Consider the following 23,658-nt stretch of genomic DNA (forward strand, 5'->3'; position numbering starts at 1 on the left):
TCTTTCATTGTATTAGTTCAGTGAGAGTCATAGCAGATGAAAAAGCTGCCTCAGAATAAAAATGACATAGTTTCAAGTTACTCATTTCAGTGCCCTAAGCAACTTTCTAAAATTGTAAGTGATAGCGGTTATTAATCTGCACTGGGAAAAGAAATTTCCTCCTAGGGAGCAAGCTACACATGGATAAAATTATGTTTGGACCAAAGTAAAATTAGTTCAGAGAAACTACTAGTATAACTCGCCTAATTTTTTTTCCCAAAGCATAAGATAAAATCTTTTATGTTTTCTCTATAGCCAAGATGGACAAAAGCACAGAAAGGTAGATGTAGAAGTCACTGACTGATCAAAACCTAATAGTAATTAAAGTCTTCCTAGCAACTTAAGAAACAATTTTCTAGAGCAGAGATCTCCAAAAGGGGGTATCCTTACTCCAACAGCTGTTCAAGACAGTCCATTGTGGTAATAAAGTTGGGGCTGAACTCATGGTTTCAGTGGTATAAAGAGCTCTCTGATATGGAACCCCACATCCACTCCTGTCTTTTACCAATGAAAGCAAGTTCTTCTCTGCAATTTAGTCTTTGAAACCTTCCAAAACCACTGAAAGGTGAAGTAACCTAGCTAGGGTTCCAGAGTTAGGATGTGCCAGGAACATAACCTGAACCCAGGTCTTCCAGGGTCAGCAACAAGTTCTTTTATCTATTGTACCATATTGCCTCTAAGAAGGAAATATTAAAATTTCTATTTCTATTTAGTTTTAAAAATATTTAATATACATATTGATATTAATGTTCAGGGCTGCTAGGTGGCGCAGTAGATAGAGCACCGGCCCTGGAGTCAGGAGTACCTGAGTTCAAATCTGGCCTCAGACACTTAATAATTACCTAGCTGTGTGGACTTGGGCAAGCCACTTAACCCCATTGCATAGCAAAAAAAAATTTAAAAAAGATATTAATTTTCTCACTCAGTATCTATATCAATTTATATGTGTTACATAAAAGGTATAAGAGATATCATGGAAAGAGTACTCTCATTCATTTAATAACAGTCTAATAAGAAAATAAGCAAGGTGACCCCTCTATTCCTTGAATAAGTTCTTCATGGGCCATACTATGAAGTAAATGTTAAAAATTAAATCTGACAAGAATTCATCCAGAAAACTTAAGACACTGTCAAGAATGTGTAAAATATGTATTAACAGGGAAGATGGATGAATGAATTGAATATACTTTTGAAAATCAGAAAGCCAACATATATAATAAAATTGGAAATACTATCGAAGTTAATTTATAAACTTAATGCTATACCAAAATAACAATGGATTACTTTACCATCTAATCAAAATTATAAAATTCATTTGTAGGAACAAAAAGACTTAGAATTTTAATGAAAATAACAAAAGAAGGTAGAAATGAAGAAGGAATAGCACTTCTTGATCTAATTGTTTTGTTAAGATGCAATAAAAGAGCAACTGGTACTGGTTAAAAAATTTAAAAAGATTGTCAATGTAAAAGACAGACAAGGATGACAAATCACTGAGCTTATTAATAACTCAGTGTTCAATAAACCTAAAAACACAAATTACCTAGGAGCTATGACTCATTTGAAATACTAGAAAGTAGTTTGGCAGAAATTAGGTTTAGAACAATAGCTTATTCCACATTCCATTGAAGATCACAGCATTAAAAAAAAATCAAGAGAAGCATATCACAAAGTTTTAACTGTTGAGGGTAAAGGAGAATTCTAACTAGTCAAGGCATATAGACAATTGCAAAAAAATGAAACAGATCATTTTGATTGCATGATATCAGAAAGCTATGGAAGGAAAAAAATGAACACTACTAGGATAAGAAGATCTATTGAGGGGATGGACTTTTGTATCAAATATCTCTATTAAGCGACTAATATCTAATATATATATATATACATATATATATATACATGAATATATATATATGAATACAGTAGAAATACATAAAACCAAAAACCAGTCCCCAATGGATAAATTCTTTAAATAAATGTATAATCTTTTCTGTAAACAATCATATAAAGGATTATTCCAAATCAATTAATAAGATAAATCCTAAGGTTTCAATTAAAAAACTGGTAAAGATTTTCAAAAGATAGAAAGTCAATGTGCAGTGGACTATGAAAAAGCAGGCACACTAATATAATGCTTAGTGGATCTGTGAATTGAGTATTATACAAAATTTCCTTTGAACCAGATATTCCATTTCCAAGTATTTCTTCCAAGAGATCACTGACAAAATTCAGGCTCTATATACACCAGAATATTTACAGCAGCACTTCTATACCATTTTTTTTTTTGGTGGTAGCAAATGAACTATGGAACAGATAAACACATTGTGTGGTTACATTAACAATCTGCTCTTTTGCTATGGCCTTCTAAGAGTTCTTTTGCCTATATAAATGCTTCTTTCAACCTCCTGAATCCCACCGCATTATTTAATATATATATTGCCATTAGTTGCTTCACTCAGTATCTTTGTCAAATGATCAGGGGTATATAACACCTATTCTATCCATTCTTTCTCTTATATTGACTACCTATCAATTGTGCTCTCCCTACTTCCTAGATGGTATAGTTGATAGAGCACCAGCCCTGAAGTCAGGAAGACCTGAGTTCAGAGACTCAGACACATGACACTTACTAGCTGTATGCCCTTGGGCAAATCACTTAACCCTGATTCCCTGGCATTCAGTCAGCTCTAGTCCGTCCTGATTCATATCTGGCCACTGGACCCAGATGACTCCAGGGGAGAAACTGAGGTTGGTAACATAGCACAGCTCTTCTCACTCAAATCCAATTCACTTGCATGTCATGGCATCAAATCCCCCCCCAACCCATGTAGAGAACAAAGAACAAACATCACCCTAATCCCTTTAAACTCATTCTTATCATTTCCATTCTTAAAAATCCCTTCTCCATCCACACATAACCCGCCCATAGAGTCCTCTACTTATCCTTTCCTTTGTGGCTAAACTGCTTTAGAAAAGTTGTCTATTTTTCCTCTACTTCCTTTCCAAACCCTTTGTAATCTGGAGATCCCATTTCATCAATCCACTTAAAACTTCCCTCTCCAAAGTCTCTAGTGATCACTCCATTGTCAGATGTGATCCATCCTTTTTGACCTCTGCTGTATTTGATACTGTTGATCATTTTCTCACATCAGATAATTCTCAATTCTACTATAACAAAGAGAATTTTTTCCTAACAATCAAGATATTAAGGAACATTTTGAGCATAATGCAAATTCAAGTTGGTATAACCACAATTAAAGAAACATCAAGAAGGAAAACCACATGACTTCTCGGTAATTCCAAGCCACTTCCACAAGCAAATGGCAGATCTTTTTTTCCAAGTACAATGTTTATCATAGATCTTCAAGTATAGCAGGAGCTAGAGTCAGCTCTCAAACTACCCCCTTTAGAGCTTCCACCAGAGTCAAGGTCCCTAACCCATAGAGACTTTGCCCAATTCAGATGCTCTCCAGTCCCAAGATAAACATCAGCCTGAGGTTGAGGATAGTCACTATTTAGTATTAGATTTACATATTTCTTAACCATCTAACATTTGTAAAACTTTGCCACCATTTTTTAAGTTCCTCTTTTTTTTTAATGTATCACTGATGACATTTTTGAGTGTTGCTGCCTAACTCATTTTCCCCTATAAATTCTGTGGTTTTTACTGTACTATTTGACATTAACATATCACTATTTGGGAACACTTATGTCACCTTTTAGAACTGACTGTAATCTTCTCTGTATTACTGCTCTCTCCTGGACCTGCTACTATCTATGCAAATCTGCTGGTTTTTCATGGATGCAACACTATCAATCGTATGTATCACCCAAGGCTCTGTCAAAGACAATCTTTTTTTTCCCTCACTTGGAAATTTCACCATACTGGTGGCACCCAAACATACATATAGCCTTAATTTCTCTTCTGAATAGTTAAACATCACCAATTGTTACTCAAGCATCTCAAACTGGATATCCTATAGAGAACTGTCAAGCCTGAACCAGATTAAAATATAATTGGTAAATATTTACCAAAATTAATAAAAATACAATAAAGGAAAGATAACATTAAATTTAAAAACCAAGTCAATACAGAGTACACATGGATCCTTATTATAGGTTACTGGTCCCCATTTCTATTTGAATTTGGTACTACTCCTGCAGAAATATCAAACACTTTGGAAACTGAATTCTTCTCTTCCTTCGAAAAAATTAAAAACCACACACACACACTCTCTCGCTCGCGCTCTCTCTCTCTCTCTCTCTCTCTCTCTCTCTCACACACACACACACACACACACACACACACACTTTTCCTTCTGAACTTCCTGTGAAGGACATCTCCCAGTCACACAGGTTATATCACTGGCAAATCTCAGTGTTTTCTTGTCTTTATGTACCCTTCTTTCCCCTCACATACTCTTCTCATCTGGACTATTTCAATAATTTTCTAACTAGTCTACCTGTCTCACGTCCCTCCCTAATCCCATATATCCTCTAATCACCTATGAAGACGATATTAGGTCTCACCATATCATAAACACACACACACACATGCTGCCCAAAGAGCTCCACTGGGCCCATATTACCTCCAGGATCAAATACAAAGTCATATGGTTTGCATTTACACACCAACAGCTCTTCACAAGCTGGTCTCTCTCCCTACCCTTGCAGTCCAATCACACTAGTCTATTGGTCAGTTCCTCATCTGTGCCATCTTGGATGGCCTCTGCATCTGTTTTAGCTTCCCTCATGACTTAGCTAAAGCATAACCTTCCCCTCCGAGTTTACTTATATCCACCCTGTATATATCTTGCATGTTCTCTAATGATTTATATATTGTCTCTACAATTAGAATGTAAATGTCTCTAAAATAGGTGCTATTCTGCCTTTCTTTTTTATCCTCATTGCTTAGCCTAGCACCTGGAGTATAATCCACATGAGATAAATGCTTATTTACAGACTGATGAATATAATGGACTACTGATATACTATAAGAAATAACAAATCCAAGGAAACATGGACTCATGAATTGATATAGTGAAGTAAGCAAAACTACAAAAACAATATTCAGAATGACAATAAATGGAAATGGAAAAAATAACAACCAATAATCAGAATTCAATGGCCTGAAATTATAATTTCCAAATGTGACCCAAATTAGAGATTCTAGAAGAGACCTCCCTTAGCTAATTCATAGAAGTGGGGGAGGGGGGGGTTGACTATGAGTGTGTGATACTGCATACACTGTAAAGTTTTTCTGAAGTCTTTTAATTTGATAGAACTTTTTCTTTCTTACTTTTTTCATAATTACAAAAGCTATAAAAAGTTCCTAAGTAAAAACCTTATTTAAATTAAGCGTTTCAGAGAGTTTTGAATTCGTTTAAAAATACAATAATGTAATTTTTGAATAATTTTTAAGAGAGATGCAAATTTATCCTAGCTTGGATAATAAATTAAATTTAAAAAGTCTTTGAATAACTGATGAATAGGGGTAAAAAAAATGAGCATCATGATGAAGTGCAATCAATAATGCACTTTTATATTTGCAACAATTTATATTTTTGATATTTTCTACATTTTCCCCTATTCTTCCCTTTCACCCTCCCAGAAGGCCATAACAAAGATTTTTTTTTAAAAAAGGGAAATAGGGGCAGCTAGGTGGCACAGTGGATAAAGCACTGGCCCTGGAGTCAGGAGTACCTGGGTTCAAATCCAGTCTCAGACACTTAATAATTACCTAGCTGTGTGGCCTTGGGCAAGCCACTTAACCCTATTTGCCTTAGAAAAACCTAAAAAATAAATAAAAATAAAATAAAAAAGGGAAATAACAGAAAAAATTCAGCAAAACAAATCAATATGTTGAAATAATTTTATTTATATTATTTTATAGAGCCACAGATCCTCACCTCTGTAAGGAGCTGGGAGAAGTTTCTTCTCATTTATCTTCTTATGGGGATTTTATTTTTGCAACATTCTATTTCAATATTTTAATTGCTTAATGATGCTTGTTCCTTTCATATACACTAGTATGTTACCTGTATATCCTGTTTTTCCTAGCTTTGCTAAACTCATTTTTGCATCAGTTTATAGTATTAATTCATGCTTCTCTGAATTCATCAAGTTCATCAGAAAACACAGGATTCATTATATTCATAAACTATGATTTGATTATCATGGCTATCTTGTTACCATAATAGTGCTTCTATAAATATTTTGATGGAGACAGATCTTTCTTTTTGTTGATGATGTCTTAGAGTAAATACTTAGTAGTGGAATCTCTGAGTCAAAAGGTATAGACGTTTTGGCACCTTTCCTCCAAAATTCTAAACTGTTTTCCAAAAAAATCTGAACTAATTGACAGCTCTATTCACAACACTTCCAACACTGACTATTCCTGTCTTGTCATGGTGGCCAACTTCCTGGAGTACAGAATGAAATCTTGGTGCTATTATTTATATTTCTCAAATTATTAATGATGAAGAGTATTTTTTCATATAGTTATAAATAGGTGCAATTCTTTTGAAAAATATCTATTCATATCTTCTGACCATTTATGCACCAGAAAACAGTATTTGTTCTTTTTTAATTATTAGTAGTCTAAATATCATGGACATCAATCCTTTATCAAAGATACTGGATATGGGGCGGCTAGGTGGCGCAGTGGATAGAGCACTGGCCCTAGAGTCAGAAGTACCTGAGTTCAAATCTGACCTCACACTCTTAATAATTACCTAGTTGTGTGGCCTTGGGCAAGCCATTTAATCCCATTTGCCTTGCAAAAACTTTAAAAAAAAAAGATACTGGATACAAACTTTTGTGCCCAGTCAACATTTTTATCTTAGTTGCATTAATTTTATTCCTTCAAGAGCTTTTTAATTTCATGTAATGAAAATTATCCGTTAGCTTTTATAATTGTTGCTATCTCTTGTTTTGTTAGGCAAAGATGCTCATTATCACCACTACTATTTAATATAGTCCTTAGCTAGAAGAGAGAAAAATTGAGGGAACATGAAGAGAGAGGGAGACAGAGAAGAGAGGGAAGGAAAAAAGGAAGGCCTGAAAGAAGAAAAAAAGATTTACGAATCACTGACTATATGCTAGGTCCTTTATGAATATTTATCTCATTTGATACTCAAAATAACCTTTAGAGGTCAGTGATATTACCATCCTCATTTTACAATTGAGGAAACCAAGGCAAGCAGTATTGAAGTCACAAAGTTAATAAGAATCTGAGGTCAAATGGAAACTCAGATCTTTCTGAAACCAGGTCCTCCACTCTATCCACTGAGTCCATCTGGCTGCCCCAGGAAACAAAACTTTTCACAGATGATATAATTTATTTAGAAAACCTTAGAGAGTTCATTAAAAAGTGGATTGAAACAACAAATTTAACAAAATTGCAGAATTGAAAATACATACATAAAAATCGTCAATATCCCTTTATCTGAGAGATACTTGTTTAATTAGAATTCATCCCCCATTCATGGGGTAAACGTGTCTTCTCTTCCAAATGTTTTTTATGTTATAATTGATCCACTTTGTGGAATAGGGTCTAAGTTAATGCTCTCAATCTAATCTCTGCCAGAATGCTTTCCAGTTTTTCCAGCAGTTCATATCAACCACAGAGTTCTTTACCAAGTAAGGGTTGATTGACACTTGGTTTTAGTTCCATTATTTCTGAGTCTTCCTTAATTAGTCTTTTCTATTGATCTTTTTTTCCCATATTTTTTTTAACAAGTACCAAATGATCTTGATGATTTGTGCTTTATGAGACTTGAAAGTTCTAACCACTCTTCATTCTTACCTTTTTTATTATTATTATCTTTTCAAGATTCTAGATTTTTTTCCCTCTAATTAAAATCTGCTATTTTGTTGAGCTATTTCAGTAGTCTGATTAGTATATCCCCAAGTCTACAAATAAATTTGGTAGCATTTTTCACTTTTATTATATTGACACAGCCCAGCCATAACCACTGGACTATTCCTCTAGTTATTTAATTTATTCTTTCTTTAAGGAACGTTTGGTAAGGTATCTATGACTCCCAAATATTTTATGCATTTTGTAATACTTTGAATAGGAATTCTTTTTCTATTACAGAGGAAGTATCTTTTTCAACTCTGACAGTTGAACTTAGAATCAAATCTTCAAACAGGCTTATCATGAAGTGCTTAAAAATAAGATTTTCAAAACAAATGAGTCATATTCAATCACAATGCTTTTCCTACTAAAACATTATTAATAAAATTGCTTTAAAATATTATTTTTTTCATATATGCTTTATAATGCACATGACATACTGGTATAGTAGTACATGTATATAATTTACACAGAAATAACTAGACATGTATTTGGGGGGAATATGTTCAGAACTTTTTTTTTTACTTAACAGAGTGGTTAGTATACAATTTTAAAAGTCTGGAGACTACTGCTATAGCAGTGTCTTCTGGCTCTGTCTGGGGCCCTGGGCTATTAATGGTTTACATGAAGGGGCAGATAGGATGCTTACCACAGCTGCAGGTAACACAAAGCTGGAAGAGAGACTCAAGACATCACAAGATAGGCAGGATCAAAAGACAAATCCTTGCCAGGCTAGAACGTTGGATTCAACCTGATAAAATTGAAATTATAGTTTTTAAAAAATTAATTTTTAAATACAGATGGAGTTCCTTGGGAAAAGAGATGGGAAGTTGAGAGCTCTGCAAGCATGCTATGACAATCCCAAATAGCTGGCTGCAGGCAGAGACGTGGCCTGCAGAATACAAAAGATTACAGCTTTGTGAGACTATCGCCTAAACAAGAATAGGTCCAGGAAGCTCTGGTGAGTTCTGGAGACAGTTCAAGAAGAAAGTCACTAAGGTGGAGGATGCAGACAAGAAGACAGGCAGCTTGGAAGGTAAAGCAGCTCAGATTCATGCCAAAGAAGGATTGGTTAAAGGAGCTGTGAGTGCTGAGATTACAGAGAATTAGACAAAGGGATGGCAAGACAACAATTATATTCAAATACTTGCCAGGCAATGACAAAGATGAAGAATTACCAGCTTGTTACTATATTTCTTCAAGAATGTTCCAGTTGTGCAATATCTTTACAGGCTAGGAAGAGAATAAGCTCCCTTATTGCCAGTGGGAGGGAAAGACACAATTTTTCTAATTTAGATACAAAGTTGGGATGATTTTGAAAGCCATCAAAACACAATTAAAATCTGAACAGAGGGGGTGGCTAGGTGGCACAGTGGATAGAGCACCAGCCCTGGAGTCAGGAGTACCTGAGTTCAAAGCTGACCTCAGACACTTAATAATTACCTAGCTGTGTGGCCTTGGGCAAAGCACTTAACTCAACTGCCTTGCAAAAAAACTAAAAAAAAAAAAAAAACCCAAACAACTAAATTTAAAAAAAAAAAATCTGAACAGAGAGCAGCTAGGTTGCACAGTGGTTAGAGCACCAGCCCTGGAGTCAATAAGACCCAAGTTCAAATCAGGCCTCAGACACTTAATAATTCCCTAGCTGTGAGACATTGGGCAAGTCACTTAATCCTACTGCCTTAAATAAAAATTTTTTAAAGTTCAAAGAATTTTTTAAAAATCTGAACAGAAAGCAAAGAGCATGAGCAGAACTCATCCCCAAGTGTGGTTAGCAGACAGACAAGATCACTATAGTGTTGACTTAAGATGAGGAATAGGGAAAATGTCATAAGATAAAGAAAGATTAGAGGAAAGAAGGAGGGATCCCAAAACCAGGCTTCCATCATTTCACAATGAATTAATGAAGCATCCCAATTATTTCTTCTAACCATTTTCCAGGGGGCAGCTAGGTTGTGAAGTAGATAAAGCAATGGTCTTGGAATCAGTTCAAATCCAATCTCAGACACTTAATACTTCCTTAGTTGTGTGATCTTGGGGAAGTCATTTAACCCCATTGCCTTGCCAAAAAAAAAAAAAAAAAAGAAAAGAAATGAGACTTTAGGGGCAGCTAGGTGGTACAGTGAATAGAGTACCAGCCCTGGAGTCAGGAGGATCTGAGTTCAAATCCAGCCTCAGATAATTAATAATTACCTAGGTGTGTGACCTTGGGCAAGTCACTTAACCTCACTGCCTTGCAAAAACTAAAAAAAAAAAAGTTTAAACAATTTTCTACAAAACTGATTAATTTTTCTAAAATATGCATTCCATCACAGATTTTCCTACTCACGGCCTGCATTCCCCTCACTTCTCTTCAGGAAGACATGTAAGGCCTTAACCCAACTCTCACTCCAGTGAGGATACTCTTCCACCTAGCCCTTGATGTTTCCCCCAGTCTGCCTATGAAAATCCAAAAGGTACCTTGAAAACGTGTACCTGTGTCTAGATAAATGATTTCTTGATCACCTGATCTGATATAATGAATTTATATTAAGTGTTCATCATTTTCAAGGCACTCAGAGGAAAACAAGAGGACAAGAAACCATCTCTGAGCCAGAGCTTTCGTTCTGCCTTGAGGAGACAACATGAATATAAATCAAGAGTTTGAAACAAGAAAGAACACTTAGTTACCCTCACCCCCCAGGTTTTGCCACTCAAGGGGAGATCTACTCAAGTTTCAATGAGGGTCACCTGAAGACAAAAGCAGGCAGGCACAGACGGATCAGAGTTAAGAAAGATCTGAGGAAAGGATCTGTGGACTTGGCAATGATCTACATTGATAGGATCTTGACATCACTGAGTGATGAAATTACTAAGGAAAAGGATGCAGAGTGAATAAGAAGAAAAGTCTCAAACCTGAGTGATCTTCCAGGAGAGAAAATAGTCACAGAATAAATCCAGAGGTTAAAGGAATGCTCACCATTTATGGCAAATGGTTTGGAGGACAAAAGAGACAATGAAGAGCACAGAGGTGGAAGAACTAGTAGAGTAACACCAGTTCCCAGAGTCTTTGGCAGACTGTGAGCTACTTACTTTACACACGATAAGAGGTCATCTTGCCCAGTCCAAGGCAGAATAAAATCCTTGCTAAGGTAGACTTGACAAGGAGCCAGGCAAGGGAGAGCACAGCGCTACCAGCAGTCCAGTTTACTTTCACAAAGCTGGCTGCTGGACGTGTACTCTTGCCTCAAGTACTTGCCTTGTCCATGACCAAGATTCCACAGTCCACAACACCCCCAATAAGCTCAAGACCTCCACTAAGGAAGAACTATTGGCTCTCTTGAAGGCAGCTTCACCACTCCACCTGCAGACACCACAGAGTGAGTTTTTTCAACATCAAAACTTCCTAGTTTTTCTTTCAGAGACCAATCAATCCTGTTTCCATACAACATACCTTTCAAATGTTTAGAGATAGTTACCACATCTCCTCTCAACTCTTCTTCTCAATAGGTTTTAACTGGCTAGCTAAACTAGCCAGTCCATGATTGATATAATCTCCATTCCTTTCCCCATTCTAGTCACCTCTTGAATGTGCTACAATTATTTTCTACATCATAGTACATTACACAGACAGGCATCACCAAATCTCAGCACCAGAAGGGGCCCCAGAAGATATCAAGCAGAATCTGTACCCAACTGAAATCCTCTCTTCAATGTTCCCAGAATAGATCAGCACTGGTTACTAAACCTTGTGTGATACTACAAACAGGTGAAAAACAACTTAAGGAACAAACCCTTGAATTTGGGTGGCAGGAAGAGAGGCAACACTAGGTACTGGTCTCAAAGAGAGAAAGTCCAAGGATGAGTGTTTATCACTGCTAACCAACTTATTACAAATAAATCAAGGCCTCACTTTTCCTCTGCTTTCAAGCATGTATGCAGCAAAATTCACTAAAACCTATTAATTTTTGGTGGGGACATTTGCAATACTGGCTGGACATGGGGTAACAGGGATAAAGAAATTCCTTAATTTCCAGCCCCCACAACAAGCTCTTTTCCCTAATGTTGAGAGTGAGATACAGCTTGAATTTCCCTGTGCTGATTCATAAAGCAAAAACTATCTGTATTTGAAGATTTTGACAGTGGCCAGAGATGAACTGTAAGGCAGACAAAATAAACTTCAGGAATAAGCAAAGGTTTGCTTATTAAATAAATTGATGTATACCTGAGAGTAGAAAACAGGAATCTTTGAAAAGGAAATGAAGAAGAATACAAGAAAAGAGAAAACAAGAAAGGTTGGGGCTCAAGACAAGAAGGGAAGTATCCCTTTGACAAAAGGATGAACATTTCTTTCCCTAAGACTGGAGGAATGAGGACAGAGAGATGAGGATTTTGGCAAGTTAAAGAGGGGATCCTAAGAAACCACTCCTTCTCCAGAGGTCGTTAGGGCAGAGGCTGAAGCCCAACACTCCAGGGTAATCTGCTCTTACCAAGCAGTTAGGCTGCAACTCGCCAGCCTGTCCACCTGTCTGGGTTTTACTCACTCACCTGTATAAGCATTTCCTGGGATGACTTCTCCTTCAGGTGGCCCTGGTTCTTCTGTCTTCTCCAACTGGGGGATCACATCTTCTTTGGAATCTGGAAGCCCTGCTCATGGGGAAACAATTGGAAAAGTGCTAAGGATCGAAACAATTGTGGAAGTCAACCTTAGCCTCTTTCTCTTTAAGGAATAATTAAATGGTGTAACAAGAAAGACCTTAGAAGATTATTACTCTGCTTTGTGGTCCTGTCAAGTGGGGAAGATGAGAGTGGGGTGGGAGGGTATGATTTAGGTTCAGAGAAAATATATTCATTTTAACACTCTCTGTGCTAAAGAGGACAGGCTTGTTTTTTTTTTGTCTTTAAGTTCCCTAGGACCTGAGTGCAGTCTTTGACTTGGATGAACAGACAGGAGGAAAACTAGAGCCACTTGAAGCAGCACAGTCAAGAAGTTGAATTCCAGCACAAGCCAAGGACCTCCCACCGGGGATGAGGCAGAAGAAGCACCACGTTTTATCACCAGAGGATTTAGGAGCTTTTTTAAAGAATGGCCCTACACACCCAACAAAAGTAGAGCTCCTCAGATGTCCCACAACTTTAAAGGAGGATGGACCAACAAGCTAATGGCCAGATGACTGACTGGGAATACCCATTCTTACCCAGGGACACAAAGTTCTCATAGCTCTCCAGCATCACGTCCCTGAAGAGGTCCTTCTGAGCTGGCTCCAACAGCCCCCATTCCTCCCGGGTGAAGTCCACAGCCACATCTTGGAACGTCAGCAATTTCTGAAACATCCAAAACCAGGCAGTCACCCAGAGATCATTGCTCACTAGGAGCATGGAGGAGGCATGAGGCTAGCAAACAAAGAGGGAGTGGTTCTCAAAATATTTAAGGGGATGAAGTCCTTCCTGTTAAACACTGCTTAACAAGCTTCTTACAAGGTTCCTCATTTCATATGGGATTGTAAATAATAGCTTTTACTTTCCAAGATCAGATACATACATCATTTCTGGTACTGAGCCCCAAAGGAAGTGCACCTGTTACTCTTCAACATCAATACTTCCTAATTAGGTAGATCCCATCAATCACTCATTGCTATGCCCCCCCCCCACATGGGGCAGACTTCCTTTCCCCACTTGCTCCATTCACTAATGTAACTCAGCTGTGTCCTTTGTGTTCAGTTATGTATGGAGCAAGCTCTACCAATGGCATTCCTGACTAGAGTATTGGGGAAGGGAACAACTCCATAATTTCCAACCCCACAACAAGCTCTTCCCTCCTAGGGAGGCTGAGATACAGGGCAGAATTCATCGAGGTCAATCAAGAAGTGATGGTGCAGAGAATACTGCAGCAGAACAAAGGCCATGCCCCAGAGCTATCGTCCCAAGCTGGTGACGCCATTTCCTTCTAGTCAGCCAGTCTCTCTTCATTTACTTGTTCCTGCCTCCACTCATGGCAATTCACAGCTTCTGGGTCACCCAGTTCCACCCTTCCTCTCATTGGAATAAGGGAAGCCCTCGACAGAGCCGCAGTCTGACCACCACCTCTGGATCCTGTCTTCTGGTGAGTGTCCATGGTGGATTCGCTCCCATGTTCCTCCTGACTGTGTGTCCACTACACCTTTCACCAGGTTCCAGTATCTCTAGAGAAAAATCTTCCTCTCTGCACCTTCTCCCTTGAATAGAGGCCACGCTTTCTTGGACTTGCCTATGACCACCTCCCCATTCAGCTTGCTCTAGCCCCTCCCTCCTGAAGGTCATTTCTTCAATATAACAGCATGTCACCCCTATGCAAAGACTGACTTCAATCTGAGCACTCCCTCTACTCCCCCAATACCCCAAGTATTTGGGGGGTGGGGTGGGGGAGGAAACTGGCTGCCAGTCTCAGGAGTGCCCCTCCTTGAGGTGCCACCTGCAGGCACTCTCCTCCCTTATTCCCTTCTCCCTTCCTTCAATCACAGTTTACTCATTCTGAGATGGAAGTGCCAGGTCCTGCCCTGGCTGCCCTCTGCAGGACTGGGGGAGGGGGGGTTGGAGCTGTACCTTCCACAGATGAACTGCTTTCACAAACCTTTCCCTCATGAGTAAGAGCTCCTGGAGAGCTGGGGCCTCCAACTCTTCTTGCTCAATACAGTACTGGAGACAGAGTCCATATATAATAAATGTCTTTTACCTGCTGTGCTGATCTACCTGATGTTCCAGTTTCAGCACCAACAATCTGGCCCTCCCACACTGTCATTGCCAATCTTCCAAGCACACCACCTTGCCCATAATATTTATTGAGTCATTTTTCAGTCATGCATGATTTTTCATGACCCCATTTGGGGTTTTCTTGGTAGAGATACTTGGAGGGGTTTGCTATTCCTTCTTCAGCTCATTTTACAGATGAGGAAACTGAGGCAAACAAGGTGAAGTGACTTGCCCAGGGTCACATGACTCAAGTATCAAAGGCCTAATTTGAATTCAGGTCTTTCTGACTCCCAGGCCCAGTATTCTATCCACCTAGAGTTACCAAGCTGCCAAAATACTCTCTCTCCTATGAACAGTAGATATTTGGGCCCATAAGGGAGGCTTAATAAATGTGGACTGAACTGGACATCTCCAACTTGGTATCCAAATTCTAAATATAAACTTCTTAAAAGCCCTTTTAATTCCTGACAGTTACTGGACTGTTGGTACAATATTGAAAACATAGGTAATCATAGCATGACAACAAAAAGCCTCCCTAACAGTCTCAACAGATGATCCCATTCATGTGAGGACTTCCTCAACAGTGTAATTCAGAACCCACCCACATCATCTCATCAATCAATCCACAAAAATGTGTTAAGTATCTACGCTAAGAGCCAGGCTTCCCCACCAGCTCTTTCCACAAAGCCTGCCCACTCTCCCAGGTCTTCATTACTCCACAAAGCCCTGTTTACACACTCATTCTCTCCACTTGCTCGGGACTGGCCTACCTCCTTTTCTCATTCTACTTCTATTCGAAGGTAGCCTTGCTTCTCAGCATGGTGAGGAAATTCAAATTAAGATGGCAATGGCTAAAATGGTTTCTAGGTGCTCCCCTCCTCTCTGGGGTGACAGCTTTGCCACTGCTGATTTTCTGTAGGAAAAGGTGACAGCCAAATCACTGCCCTTTCTTTCACTGATTTCCCACTTTTAATGCCTAAATCTTTTCTGAATTGGAGATTCAGATACTATCTTCCATCTTCACATGATAGTATGGTGACACCAAATTAACAGCATGAAAATAACCCTGAAAATCCAACCTTCTCCATAAAAGTTTAAGATTAGTTTAGGGAGATATTAGTTATATATACAAAAATCATTTGTAGTTGTATATATGCAAATAAAGATCAAGAAAAGATATTTTTAAAAATTTCACTTACAATTTATTTTTTAAAAAAGATAAGGTAGACTTTAAGACATGACTAAAAGTTATCAAAACTACTTGGTCCTATAGAAAAATAGATAGGAAGAAGAAACTCAGAATTGAATTAAATACATAAAGTTATTGCTTTAAGATATAATTTAAGCTGGGGCAAGCTATCCCCTGAATTCCTACATCTCTCATTATTTCTCTCAGTGTTCTAGAATTTTTGCTCCTCCAAATGAATCTGGTTGCTTAGATCTAGCACTGGCTCAACTGAGATGATTTAGACAGAAATGTTGTCATATTTTATCACACTGTCACGCCAATGGTCATATTACTACAACATACAACCTAGTCATGAGCAATGACTATCCCTCCAATTATTTAATTTTTTTCAATTTATTTAAGGCACATCATATAATTTTATTAATATAGGGAACATTATGGAATTGTAGATTGAAGTTTAGTGTTCAAGAAAAAAGGAAACGGCAACAATAGAAATGAACAACAATTGAAGAATAACTGAATAATTAATGTTTTATAACACTGCTACAGTTATAATTGAAAATGATAAAATAATAAGGAATCTGGAAAGATGACTCTAAAATGAAGACTGCCAAGCCAGAAGGGCAAAGCAGACACTGAATACAATTACATAAAAGTCAAAGAATACGCAAAAATATATAGCAATGAGAATGATTTAATCAATCAATATTTTAAATAGTGAAATTCACATTTAAATGTATATTATTATAAATTGTTTAAATGATTTTGTGTATGTTTTGGGTTTTGTCTATAATCAATTACATAAAAATAAAATAGTACTGCATTGTGAAAGTGATCCAAGTGCCTAAAGAGGGAAGAAATCATTGCTTAATAATGGTTGGGAAAAATGGTTAAGTATGGCCAGAAAATTTAACTTAGAAATATACTTCCTACTACACCATTAGTTCATCTTCTCTTAGAAAATCTTTCTTTTGTTATTTGTATCCTGAAATCTGTTGATGACTGTTAAGTGAGGAAAGGAGAGAGAGAGAGAGTGTGTGTGTATAGGGATATATGTCTGTCTGTGTAGCTCTCCTGGACAAACATGTTATTAGAGGATTAGGAGGCAGAGAAAGACTATGATAAACAATCTCCTAATTAAACCAGCATATGCTGTAATACTCAGTCACTGCAATAAAAAGAACATAGGAAGGATGGTGAAAAACATGAAGAGAGGAGTAAAATAAGGACTGACTGGTTTTAAGAAAATGATTCCCTAAGAGTGACAAGACAGGAAACTATGGTCCTGTTCACTGAAGTACCATGTTCAATTAATGTTGTCTGAGTTATCTTGTGGAATTTTTTGTCCATTGTCAAGGAATGCTTTAGGAGTGCCCCCCAAAATGACAGATGTTAGAGGAATGTCTGAGAGTATGAGCAGACTAAATGAATTTGGACATAACTCCTCATAAGTTGAACAATGTTCAAATTTAAATCAATCTAATGGTAATAAAAAGTTGTTTCTGGCAATCTTGTACCTACAAGACAGAGAACTAATTCTTTCTTTAAAAAAAAGTTGTGTCTTGAGGGAATGGACTGTATTTTCTTCATATTTCTGAGCCAAATCCTTGCACATAGCTTGGACCCAATAAATGCTTTTTGCATCTTTTCATCTAAACTAAGCTGAGAATACTTTCTTCAGGGAGCCGAGAGGTCCTAGACAAAGTGCTCTCCATTAGCCATTAGTTAACAGGCATTTATTAAGTCCTGCACTAAGGTCTGGGATATAGAAACAGCAAAAGATAAAGCTCCATATTTCAAACAGGAAAAGACTGGTTATTGATTTGGGAGTCATTTAGAATCAATCATTTACTGTAAGATTAGCAACTTAAAGCAAAGATGAAATCAGTATCTAATTAAAAGACTTAGACACAGCATTAAAACAACTTGAAACTTATGTAAGAAATCACTTTAAACAAAAACTGAAAAACCCAGAAAACTGATCAAAGGAGAGACACTGACCCACAGTCACCAGGTCCCAAAGAAAATAACCCACTGTGATTCCTGCACCTTGATCAGAATACCAAAAGACCCTAGATAGCACCCAATCACTTAGCCGAAGGCAGACAAGGGCAACACTGGCTTAGAATGGTAACCTGTTGGTAAAAAGTCCTACAGAAGAAGATGGTGAGCTGCAAACTCCATAAAATAAAAAGGGAAAAAAAAAGAAACTGTAGAGAGACCCAATCAAACCTCCTGTTGAGGCCATATCTTTTGGGTGCTGCTGGGGAAGACAAGGATGACAGACCAGTCTTCTCCTCCCTTCTGGAAAGAGCTGGAGTGGAATCCTCCCAACCCTTCACTGTGGCCTCCATGGGGCCAGTTCAGGGTTTGATCTTCCCTTTGGTCATTGCCCTCTTCTCTCCTGCGAGGCTAGAGTTTTAATCAACCAATTACCTTGTTTTGGCCTACAAACAACTTAATAACTTAGATCAATATAGCCTCATTCTCTGTTATCTTATGGAATATCAATAAAATCTTAATAACTCATAGCCCCAGTTAGGAAAATTGCAAACGTAGAGCAGAGGTTGAGAACACAGTGCCATTTAAATTCTATGTATTTCCTGCTAATCTCAGGCTTACTCCACACTCCTGTTCAGTACGGACTAAGCATAAAGCTACGTATATAGTGATCAGCCAAGGACTTTTAAAGAAAACAAAGTCAGAATCAAGGAAACAGTTTTAAAATAAAGATAAAAGAATCTAGACAGAACAAAACAGTTGTTCTCAGGCAGGACATGTTGGGAAACGGTGAACCTCTCGGAGATTTCCTCAGCCCTTGAAGAACAACGCTGGGGGCTCCTCCAGATGTGGGCGTGCCATCTTCTCTCTGTCTCTTCCTCTCCTGACCTGGCTCTCCCTGTCCTCCCTGCCACTCCTCCTGGGGCAGCTCACGAAGCCTCAGATGAGGCCACCAGGGCCATAGAGGCTGAGGATGGTGGTCCGCCCAGGCAGGGCCAGCCCCGGAACCTGTGTTCTGCTCCCCCACAGACCACCCAGTCACTTTTTTCAAAGTCTCCTCTTCATGGCCCAAAGCTTGTCCAGCCCCAATCTCTCTCAGGGCTGGGGGAGGGGGCACTGTCCTCCTGAAATCCCGATCCCAGACCCCACAATGTCATCAGACTGTGAGCCCATCACCTTTGTTATTCTTTGTATCCCCTGCCCACAGCACACACTTGCTCAAAGCCTGCCCTGCCTGGGCCATTCTGAGATCACATTATTGTGGGGTGCCAGTAAAATGGCAGAACAAGTGGCAGTCTGATAGGAAGGAGAAAGAGAGAGGAAGGCATGAGGCCAGCAGGGGAGATTTCCAAGAAGGTCCCACTGTATGATCTCCCAGTCAGGAGCTGACCAAGCACCTCTGCCCCTCATACTTCTCCAACAGCTAAGAGGGCCAGGATGTAGGGTTCCTAAAAGACCCTGGTATTCAGAGGTCTAGACCTCAAGGAGTTCAGGTAAGAGGGCCAGAGGCAGGAGGTGGTGCATCCAAGAGAGCGCTGGACTCACCGCCAGGTTCAAATCCATTGATTTGACACCCACCAGCGGTGTGCCCAAGCGAGGTGGCAGTTACTTCACCTCTGCCTGCCTCAGAATAGCAGCGCCCACCTGCCAGGTTGCTGTCAGAACCAGATGAGGTATATAGTGCACAGAAAGCAAATTGTTCAGCTCTATGGAACTGATGCTCCTGCTGGGAGGGTGGGGAGGGTACGAGGTTCATGGGGTTTCAAAAGAGAGAGAAACCAAACTCACCTGTGACTTCTGTTCGAAGAACTCTGAAGTCTTTCTCTCCTCCTCACTGATTCCCACTTCTGGGCCAGAGTCCTGAGAAGCCAGAACTAGTAGAGACAAAAGGGAGGCACAAGGTGAGGGCCATGGCCACTCCTCCCTGCTAACCTCTCCAGGTCAGAATCATTCAGAACAGAGATCCTGGGTGTGTGTCCACAAGTCAACACTCCCACACTGGAGGCTCTGACCTCTTCCAAGCATGAAAGAGAACAGCCAGACTTCTGGACCTAAGACCCCAACCCCCTCTTTTTGCTCTCAGTATGTCCCAAAAGTCAGAACTCTAGGGAGGAGATTGGGGAGACAGGGCAGATGTCATGGCACATTGCTGTTCTGCCATATAAACTACTAGCCAAAGAATTAGGAAGCAAGACTAAGTCTGTATCCTGAGAGATCACAAAAAAAGGGTTAAAAACCTACATATACAACAATATCATTAGCAGCTCTTTTTGTCATAGCAAAGAATTGGAAATTGAAGGGAATCCCATCGATTGAGAAATGGTTGAATATATTATGGTACAAGAATGTGAAGGAATACTAGTGTTCTAGAAACTATGACATGGGCAGCTAGGTGGCAGTGAGTAAAGCACCAGCCCTGGAGTCAGGAGGAACTGAGTTCCCACGCAGTCTCAGACACTTAATAATTACCTAGCTATGTGACCTTTGGCTAATCCCACTGCCTTGCAAAAACAAAATCAAAACAAAAACAAAAAAACAGAAACATGAGGAATGGGACTTCAGAATAGCCTGGAAAGACTTGCATGGAGGCGCAGTGGATAGAGCACCAGCCCTGAAGTCAGGAGTACCTGGGTTCAAATCAGGCCTCAGACACTTAATAATTACCTAGCTGTGTGGCCTTGGGCAAGCCACTTAACCCTATTGCCTTGCAAAAAAAAAAAAAAGACTTGCATGAACTGATGCTGAAAGAAGTGAGCAGAACCAGAAGAACAAGATAGCACCAAGAGCAATACTGGGTGATGATCAACTATGGAGGGACTTGGGTCACTTCAGCACTACAATCATCAAAGACTATTCCAAAAGACTTCTGATGGAGAATACTATCCACATCCAGAGAAGGAATTGTAGAGTTTAAGTACAGACCAAAGCTTACTATCTTTGGTTTTTGAAAGTTGTTTTATGTATTATAGTCTTATTTTTAATATTTTTCCCCTTTTCAATTTGATTCTTTCACAACATGATTAATATGGATTTATGCTTAACATAGTTACACATAACCTATATTAAATTGCTTCCTGTCAGATGGAGGAGAGGGAAGGAGAAAAATGTGAATCTCAAAACCTTGTAAAAAATGATTGCTGAACACCACCTTTGCATGTAGTTGGGGAAATAAAGAAAAATTAAAAAAAAAAGAATTAGGAAATAAGACACCCTCAACAGATAGGAACCTAAGATGATGAAACTGAATGGAAATGGATGAAAAGTTTCATCTTTGGGTTTAAAAGCTCAAGAGCCAAGAGTAGCCAGCCACTGGTGCTACAGCAAAGCTCTGCTTATTTTCTCAGCATCAAGAAAGACCTATAGCAGCCAAAATACTCATTCACCTTAAGCTGCAAAGAGAGGAACATAACAGTCCAACCATATTAAAGGGATAGTTCTGCCATACTGTGGCCTGGTCAAAACATATATGCAAAGTTTAGGCAACACGTCCAGAGGAAACAGCCAGGTCCCTGGTTCAGGCGTAGGCCGGACCACCCACTTGACTGCTGAGACCTCTTCCTTTGTAGTCACAGACGGGAGAAGTTTCAGTGGCTGCGCATAATTAGCCGGGAAAGAGGAGCGAGCTGTCTCCCAAGATTTCTGACTCTCGTTGCACTTGTTCTACTTGACTCCAAGGACAGAAACATGAACAACGGCTGCAAGTTGCAGAACGTTTTAATACTCTGGACAGAAAATTGGCGTCCAAAACCCCATAATGGAAAACAGAAGATCAAGGTCAAGAGGATGAAATTAAAGGGCCAAACTGGAATTGCTGCATTTAGGTTGGGGGAAAAAATGGCATAAACTGGAAGAAAACACTGGCTCATGTAGAAAAGATTTCAAGGTCTTAGTGGATTAAAATAAACAAAATACTGTGGAATGATAAAAAGAAAAGGGGTCACATCCATTTGTGAACTGACAAATATCAGCGTTTTTGATGTTTTCCTCAAAATGTTTTCTGAACTAGACTGACTGAAGGACCTCCTCCCTGCCCTAGATCCCAGCAAACTCAAGTTGAAGGGGTTCAGAGGGGTGTGTGTGTGTGTGTCCATGGGGTCACTTCCCTCACAGCCCCTCCCACCCCGGGCAGGCTCCTCACCTCTCTCCTCCAACACTGGGTCCAAGTCCTTCATGGTTGCTCCCTGCTTGAACTTGTCTTGGATTCAGTGACCCTCCTACCCAAACAGGACCAGAAGATTCCTATAGATACCAGCAGCTCCTTTTCAGCAGGATCGGCACCAAGGTTCTAAAGAAGCGTCTCAGGACAAGTACGTTCCAACCCAGGGGGATTCTGGCCCTTCGGGGAAATCCCCCAACGTTGTCACCATCTGGCAGAGCAGGGGCTCCGGGCCCCAAGGCGGGCCCTTGTAGATTCGACAAAATGCTGGCCCAGAAGAAAGAGGAAGAAGTCAGCATCTTCAGTTGCCAAGCATGGGCTCTAACTCAGGGGGTCCAACTCCCCAGGTCTATAAGTGGGGACACAATAAGCTTCACCGACTCATAATTCATCCAACCTGTAAATCTATACTAGAAACCATTCCTGAGGGGCAGTTGTGGCAGTCGTCACCAGAGCTTACTCTCCAGTTCAAAGGTCAGCCCACCACTGATCCAGAACCACACAGACAGAGTAAGGACTTAGTGTGCATGGACATTTCAGAGTCAGGGGCTATTCCCTGTTTTTCACTGGTCCGGAGGATTCTGAAGTGAGGGCATCCTTCTAAAGAGGATCAGAAATTAATCTACATTGTCCAATCAGAGTGACCTAAAGGCACCCAGCCAGTCAGGTACTTTGGTTCTGTCAGTGTGACCAACACCATTTCTACACATGTAACACCTGACTGTCTATAGGGGATTCAAATACACTACTTCTATCCTTTAGGAACCTGTGACTTTTTGGGTGGGGAGCACACCCCACTGCAGACCTATAGATCACAAAGCCCCCAGAAACAAAAGATGAGTTTGAGCCACTGTCACTAAAAAGGGCACAAGACCACCACCAGGAAAGGGAGCCAAGAGGCCAGTGAGACCAGCAGAGATTTTAGAGCAAAACTCCCAGAAGTCAGGGGACAGCTAGGCGGCACAGTGAATAGAGCAATGGCCCTTAAGTCAGGAGGACCTGAGTTCAAATCCAGCCTCAGATACTTAATAATTACCTAGTTGTGTGGCCTTGGGCAAGTCACTTAATCCCATTGCCTTGTAAAAAAAAAAAGACTCCCAGAAGTCTAAAACATAGTTGTTTGTTGACCAATTTCAAGAACTTAGAACAGTCAAGGTGGATTAGAAAGAAAAGCAATGACCACTCAATAATAAAGATACACTTTAGCTCTGTTTGAATAGAATAATGACTATAGGTCATTTCCTAAGATCTCTTCTAGATCTGAAATCCCAGGATGAGATAGAGAGGTAGATACATAGATGGACAGATGTCTGTGTTTAGATGTATACACATATAAATATGTATCTATAAATATATAGGTATATTTAGATAGATACATTATGTGTAAATATATTATATCTACATAGTATACATATGTATCTATATTATGTATATGCATATATATGTGTATGTATATATGTATATGTATATATATACGTATATATATATATATATATCAGACATAAAATACTGACATATTGAATATTCCCTCCTTCCAAAGCACCAACTGCCAGGAGATGATGACCTTTGTCCTTCATTCTTTTTTTTAATTTAATTAATTTATTTTTATTTTTGTACAAATGATTTTTTTATAATTACTAAAATATTCTTGCTTAAGAGTAAACATAATACCCTCTCCCCCCAAAGAATATAGACCCTCATGAG

At 39.3% G+C, this 23,658-nt stretch overlaps 1 protein-coding gene across 2 annotated transcripts in view; it reads right to left on the reverse strand.

Moving 5' to 3' along the window:
* The window catches only part of LOC141495988 (uncharacterized), a 44,139-nt gene that overhangs the window by 16,286 nt on the left and 4,195 nt on the right, over positions 1-23,658 (reverse strand). For both annotated transcript variants that reach the window (XM_074197958.1, XM_074197950.1), the window contains exons 2-5: positions 21,937-22,221; positions 19,587-19,672; positions 13,078-13,204; positions 12,428-12,526 (exon numbers count right to left, since the gene is read on the reverse strand). In XM_074197958.1, coding sequence (XP_074054059.1) covers positions 12,428-12,526; positions 13,078-13,204; positions 19,587-19,672; positions 21,937-21,970 — 346 coding nt within the window. In that variant the 5' untranslated portion in view covers positions 21,971-22,221. The remainder of the gene's footprint in view (positions 1-12,427; positions 12,527-13,077; positions 13,205-19,586; positions 19,673-21,936; positions 22,222-23,658) is intronic.

The sequence above is a fragment of the Macrotis lagotis genome, chromosome 1, assembly GCF_037893015.1.
Source record: "Macrotis lagotis isolate mMagLag1 chromosome 1, bilby.v1.9.chrom.fasta, whole genome shotgun sequence".
NCBI classification, from domain to species: Eukaryota; Metazoa; Chordata; class Mammalia; order Peramelemorphia; family Peramelidae; genus Macrotis; species Macrotis lagotis.